The sequence below is a fragment of the Arachis duranensis genome, chromosome 2, assembly GCF_000817695.3.
Source record: "Arachis duranensis cultivar V14167 chromosome 2, aradu.V14167.gnm2.J7QH, whole genome shotgun sequence".
NCBI classification, from domain to species: Eukaryota; Viridiplantae; Streptophyta; class Magnoliopsida; order Fabales; family Fabaceae; genus Arachis; species Arachis duranensis.
In genome coordinates this window covers 15,253,238-15,260,246 of record NC_029773.3, presented here as the reverse complement: position 1 = coordinate 15,260,246, position 7,009 = coordinate 15,253,238, and the positions used below count along the sequence as shown (strand labels likewise).

Genomic DNA, 7,009 nt, shown 5'->3' with positions numbered 1-7,009 from the left:
TGTTGTACAATACAATCCACTTTTTGAAGAGCAAGGAATTGTAGTTTGTAATTTTGCTATGTAAATATTTGTTGATTTTCGTTGTTGTACAATACAATCCACTTTTTGAAGAGCAAGGAATTGCATATTCGCATTGATGGCTTCTTCTTCTTCTTCCTCCTCCTCTTCTTCTTTACCTGAGGTTGGTTTTGTATTTGTTTATTTTCTTTTTGTTATATTTTTCCTCCATTTTTCAGTTTTTAGGTAGCATCCATTTTTTGATTTAATATTTTATATGTTGTTAGTTATCTGTTGTTGCCATTTCTTAATTGGTTTCTGTTGTTAATAATTTTGAATAACTGTTAAAGGTATAACCTGGATAACAATGGTTTCCACAAGTAGAAGATCTACAAGTGGTACGTACGGCAGTGGCAACATAACGGGAGACCGTTTTTGTGAGTGTGGTTTAAGAGCACCGTTGCAAGTTTCGAATAGCGTGGCCAACCCGGGTAGAAAGTATTACGCGTGTCCTACAAGGCGATGTGGATGGTTTAGATGGGCAGGTCCAAGTATCCAACATTCCGAGGCTGGAGATGATCGATCTTCTCAGCTGAACTCTAATTTTAAGACGAGCGAACGAGTGGAAAAACTTCATACTGATGTAGTGTATCTTAAATTTTTAGCATTCCTTCAACTTCTTGTTTCTGTAGTTTGTATTGTCTTGATCATTGTATTGTTGTGTAAGTTATAGTATGACCTTTGAACTCAAATAGGCAAATGAGAAATTGTAAAATGAGGACAGGTTTAACATGTTTCTGTAATTTTTATTGATAATTATAAAATGAGGACAGGTTTAACATCTATTTTTCTATTTGTGACTATGTCCTTTTTACTTGACTACCGCTCTCACATTATATTTCCTTTTTGTTATTCAATACCGTATAAGAAGAATCATATTATACACATTATGTTACATTAAAAGAAATAGATATGAAGCTAAGTTAGAACACAAGAAGAACGCAGACAAAATGGTCCAATAGTGCAATGAGAAAAAAGAGAAGAAAATGAAATCAAACCTAACTGGAAGAAGTTTAAAATAACTAGCACTGTGATATACATAACCGAAAAATAGTTGGTAATTTTTGTTTAATTATGGATAACCTGGATATGTTGAATCTTTGCATTAGTCATTCAAATAAAATCATGTGCACAACATATGTCCATTTTGAGGAAAAGGTTTATAATGGAAACACATGATTGTTAAATAATTCATTACTGAAGTATCTATCCAAAACAGAGCAAAAGAAAGGCATTACCAAAGTTATACCATCTTAAACATAACCATGTCTTAAAATTCTAAAATCCTATGGTGAAAAAGTTAACACCCTAAACCAAAGTTAATACCCTAAGCCAAACTTAATAAATTTAAGCAGTAGTCAACTTCATATAATGGAACGCACGAGGCCAATCATCTGTGAATCTGACAAGCCCCAGAAGTGTGCATACACATTAGGACTCTCAGCAAACTTCAAAATCGCCCTCACCACCTCGTCATCACCGAAGCCAAGCTGTGTGAGCTTCTCGCCGACCTTCCACCTCTCGTTCACACCAACAATGGCATCAGCTATCAGTTGGGCATTCTTTCTTTGGTCAGCCGATGATTGCTGAATCTGATCGGCCATCCTCTCGAGTATGTCAACTTGTTTTCTCTTCCTCCCATATCGCCTTGTGCTTCCCGCACTCGCACCGGCCTCAGAATGTGATGCCTGTCCTTGCATTGCCTGCCCTCTGTCGTTGTCTGGATGTGGAGACATCTCAGACTCATCAAATCCAACTGCAGTGTCCTCTGTCTCTTCTTCGTTAACCTGTTCCTCCGCATCAAAGCCACTAACAGCCCCTGCTCCCGTGGCTCTATCCCTACCAAATATGCCCTCCAGCCGATGAAATAAAGGAAATAGCTTGCCAGGACTGTAGAACTTGGTCGGATGTGAGCTTGCCAGGACTATAGAACTTGGTCGGATGTGCCTGTGAAAATATAAACCGAACTTAACAAATTTTTTACTAAATTTGTAGTTGAAAAACTAGTTACAATAATGTTCACTGAATAATTTAATAATATACAGAAGCATATCATAATAACAGATATAAAAACTCCTTAAACAATACATGAGAAGTTTATGCAAATTTTAATTAGTAGTCAAAGCTGCTACTCCCAAATTTTGAACCTGACCCCATTTCTCTCTTTTCTTTTGTTACCCTTTCCAAATTCATTTAAAACTCCAAAAAAAAGGAGCATTCAAGGAGACTCAAATACAGTTAATTCTGGTTCTATCACTAAATAAAACTAAAATATTACTTCATCAGATAAGAGAAAAACACCACTTGGGCTGGCACAAAGGCTATTAACAATTAACAAGGCAGCACAAAATTTGCAATCAAACTTCAATCTTTTAAATAGTTCTCAATGTTAATTCTAATTAATCATGAATCAACATTAACAACCACCTGCAAGCAAATAATTCAATAACAACTGATTCGGCATAAACAAATAAATTCAGAATTCAGCCATAACTCAACCAGTAATTGTCACAGCTTCAAACCAAAATCAGTCTCATCAGTTAATTAGTTACAGCAACAAAACCGAGCACAGTCACAGCCATTATCCAAGTGCAATTCATCAATTACCAACACAACAACATTTCAATAACTAACTAATGATATCTCAATTTAGTAGATAATAGCAAATTAATCACCATTTACAACTACATCTAATTTCATTCATAACTGATCATTCAGTCATCCCAATAATCATATAAATTATTTGTAGTTACCCACTTGACTTCCATGGCTCAGACGCAATGATATTCCTGAAACACACTCACCTTCAACCATGCATCAAGGACATCTTTGCTGTCAACCTCGACACATTGTTTCTCATGGTTCCAGCCGAATCCGCTACAACCTAGCATGTCAGCGGCGTACTGGTACTTCTCCTTCAACCGTTTATGCTTATTCTTGCAGTGTTTTGCGGTCAATGTACAACCCGGGAAAGCCTCCAGCATCTTCAAAGCCAGTTTCTCGAATGTTCCCGGTTTAAACTGCCCACAATCAGCCCTCAGACCGTCTACGACAAACTCCTCCATGAAGCCAACAAAAGCGTTAGTCTCTTCATCACTCCACATTCGCTTGTTCTCCATTTTTACCTATGAAAATTAAGATAATCAAAACTATGCATAAATTATGTAACCTACAATTACTTAACACAAATGAAACAGCAAATAATTACACAAACAGTAAAATTAATAAAACATGTCATTCCCATTACCATTAGAAACAGCGAAGAATAGCACAAATAATAAAAATAATAAAACAGGTCATTGCCAATAGAAATGAAACAGCAAAAAAGGAGACAAATAGTACACTTAATAAAACAGGTCATTGACATTACAAATGAAAATAAAACAGCAAACAAGACAAATACGCAGTTGCCATTACAAATGAAGATGTCCTATTACAATGTTTCCACACTGAAGAAGTCATACAACTTAAAATAAATTTTTAATTAGAACAACAATCAATCCCATACAACACTACTCCGTACGACTTGCACGCCACTCTTCATACATCTCATTTGCTATGTTGTCACGCCAGTGAGTCCACTCGTTTGTGTTTTCAACCACATCAATCAAACCATCTTGTTCTTCGTCTCCATCAGGAGTAAATTCATCCAATATGCTACCTTCCTCCTCTGGATCCATCTCCATACTTTTTCGAATGAAATTTTGCAGCAAACAACAGGCAATAATTATCTGAAACTGTGTCTTTAGCGGGTAAAAGCTAGGGCTTCTTAAGATGGACCACCTCTTCTTCAGCAAACCGAAGCATCGCTCAATGATATTTCTTGCAGAAGAATGAACCCTATTAAAATATTCTTGGTAGTTACGCGGTGCACGTGCTCCCTGGGCCCACTCTCTTACATGATATCGAGTCCCTCTATACGGTGCAAGAAAACCCGGACCATTTGTGTAACCAGCATCAACTAAATAGTAATTACCTATAGACAAGTAATGCAAATAAGGTAAGACATTGGCTATCGTGAACTCAAGCTAATTGTATAGGCTTAACTCCAAAGATGGCATAATTACCGTGGGGTATCTTTAGACTATTACGACGAGTTATTGCATCTCGAAGTACCCGTGAATCAGATGCCGAACCCTCCCATCCACTGAGTACATAGACAAAACCCATCTCCCGGTTACACACTCCTAAGACATTGGTGCAGATTTTACCCTTTCTTGTTCGGTATCTTGCCTTCTCAGACTCGGGGACTGTCACCTCTATATAAGTGCCATCTAATGCTCCCAAGCAACCCTATCATCCATAGAAAGCTATGATATTCAGATATAGAATCCTTCAGATAAACATGAATCATACACAACATCGAATAAGTTCTACCTTAAACCTTCTCCATGTGGGGTCAACACAATCCTCATCAACTGGTGTAGCCTTGGCAAACAACATGCTTTAAATCCGCATTACAGCCTTCAGAACTTTATTAAAATACTTACTAACTGTCTCGCCGGACCTACAAAATCTAACCTGTAGACTACGGTTTTTCTTGTGATGCGCTAAGATAATTAAGAAGGTCGCAACCTGCTCCGGCAAGCTTACATGACCATCCTCTGTAAGTCCTCCTTGAACTTGGAGCAACTCACACAAATTAGCAAAGGCATTTGTGTTCATTCTCAACTCCCAGATACAATTCCTATCACCCTCACCAACAACACGCTCTAAAGCCTCACGTCTAATTCTACTATTCATTCTTCCCCCTAACGATAGTTGGCCACTAGTTCTATCCCTAAAGTAAACAAACAGCGTAAGCACAAAGAACAACATCAACTCTTCATGGTTGGATCTCATGTCTTCATAAAAAGACACGCATCGCTTAATAATATCCGACCGCTCCATTTCTTCCTAACAAAATCATTGCATTAAAAAAACATAAACATTCAAAGAAATCTAACACTACTAAAAAATTTTCATTAAAAAATATTTTTTAAAAATGTTATAACATCCAAAGAAATGCTTTTACGTACCATACATTTTTATTAAATTAAAAAATAAGAAACAAGCATATCTTTACAGGGAATATGGACTTTGGACTTTGGAAATTTTATGAAATCTAAGGTTAACATGAATTTCGTGTCAGTGCCTAATTTAAATCTATCTGGTGGGTTATGGGTATTCATCATATTCAATTGTGATTCTTTTCAAATATAAAACAAATCCACTTAGTATATAAATAAATAAATAAATATTCTAGGAAAAATAAATAATCTGTATTTCCTATTCCAACACATATATACAGGCTCTGCGTTTCATGAAGGATGGAATATTCTAAGAAAATCTTCGTTTTTCTTTTTTCTTTTTCCTTTCAGCGACAACTGTTAGTAGGGATATAATTGAAAATTTGTATCCAATATAGAAAAATACTTACAAACTTTTAAATTTTAAGAACATAATTGAAAATTTGGTGAAGTTATAGAAATTTATACAATAATTAAACCTAGCTTGGAGGATTAACAGAATCAGACACCTCCCTCTCATATCAAAAAGAGATATCAACCTTTAAATCAAAACATAAAAGAAAGATGTTTTATAGATTCATGAGCAAATATAACAATACCAAATTCATTTAATGTTATGTAACTCAATGAAAAACAGACAAAATAAATCCTTCCTAACTTATACACCATTAAATCATACGAATAACTCATCTGTACTGCTTAGGACAGCCTCACAAACATAATAGAGATACAAGGGACACTATATATTAAATTTTAATAAAGAAAATGGATACAGAAAGCATTCATGGTATCATAAATTAATTCATAGTTCTATCCACTTAGGGACCAATTGGACTTTAAGCATGTGTTCTGAAATCTTATCAAGGCAATGTGTATAAAAAAATAGAGTTATCATACAAAAAGCACTTTATGTTAGAATATTTTTATGCACAAATTGGATCCTGCATCTGCATCTGGCATTTTTTTTGAAACAACCAAAGTTAAAATTAGAAGCTTAATCACATGTTCAAAGATTACTCACATAGGCTGCTCAAATCAATGAAAATTTTACCTTTTCCATATAGTTTGCACCTGAAAGTAGGCTAGAGGCAAATACAAGTTTACTGAAGTAACCTGTTTCTACTGAAGTTTACTTCTCAATTTTAAGTTAGTATTTTGCAAATCAAAGCCTATCAAAAGCTGGAGTGCCACTATTCTTTAAACTACAACTACCCTAACAAATTCCACCAAAAAATTTTCACATTCTCGCATCAAATAGACATAAATTATGCTAACAAAGCAGCACAGATTTCAGAATCAGAAGATGCATAAGAAAGAAAACAAAATAAACAAGCATGACCAAAACCAATTGATAGGAAGCACATCACACACGAAAACAACCAAACCGAAATGAACAGAGAAGAACCCAGATTACACAAACTAATGAAATCCACAGAGCATAACTAACCTAGGTTACACAAAGCATAACCAATGAATGAACTAAGGAATGAAATCCACAGAGCATAACTCGCTAAATATTAAAAACGACCCAAACCAGTAATGAAATTTGCCCAGAACTAACCTAGGTTACACAAACTGTGATGACAATAATGCTTTCTGATGAACGCTTTCTGATGAACTCAACAACGCTCTCTCAACTGGGTTCGTCACACTTAATCCTGTGAAGGAGCAAACGAAGACTTGAGAAATCGTGGCCTAGGAAGAGGAACTTGAAAAGTGCGACTCACTTACCTTGCAGTGGTTATCACGGCGGCTACGACAGAGCTGGGCTGACTAGCGAGCAGACATGGAAGGACTTCAAGCATGAATGAGGAGATGGAATGAGGGGCTGCTTCAAACTGAAGCCCTAATTTGATTTTAAGAAAGGGTAGATGTTGGAATTAGTTAATTATAATAGGGGTATTTTAGGTATAAAATAATTATTCAAGTTTCTGTCCCTGTCT

At 35.8% G+C, this 7,009-nt stretch overlaps 1 protein-coding gene across 1 annotated transcript; it reads right to left on the bottom strand.

The window, feature by feature from the left end:
- Window positions 1-3,569: 3,569 nt before the first annotated feature.
- LOC107473745 (protein ALP1-like) lies at window positions 3,570-4,860 on the bottom strand. Its single transcript, XM_052257754.1, has 3 exons — window positions 4,435-4,860; window positions 4,125-4,350; window positions 3,570-4,033 (listed from the first exon to the last, which is right to left on the bottom strand). Exons 1-3 carry the CDS (start codon window positions 4,498-4,500, stop codon window positions 3,570-3,572), a joined length of 756 nt encoding a protein of 251 aa, XP_052113714.1. The 5' UTR covers window positions 4,501-4,860.
- Between the last annotated feature and the right edge of the window lie 2,149 nt (window positions 4,861-7,009).

Bases quoted from the DNA above. Each gene is read 5' to 3' on its own strand.
- LOC107473745 (XM_052257754.1), bottom strand. From the start codon at position 4,500: ATGTTGTTTGCCAAGGCTACACCAGTTGATGAGGATTGTGTTGACCCC. The intron at 4,351-4,434 runs GTAGAACTTATT...TATGGATGATAG, and splicing joins CCACATGGAGAAGGTTTAAG to GGTTGCTTGGGAGCATTAGA. The intron at 4,034-4,124 runs GTAATTATGCCA...ACTTGTCTATAG, and splicing joins TAGTCTAAAGATACCCCACG to GTAATTACTATTTAGTTGAT.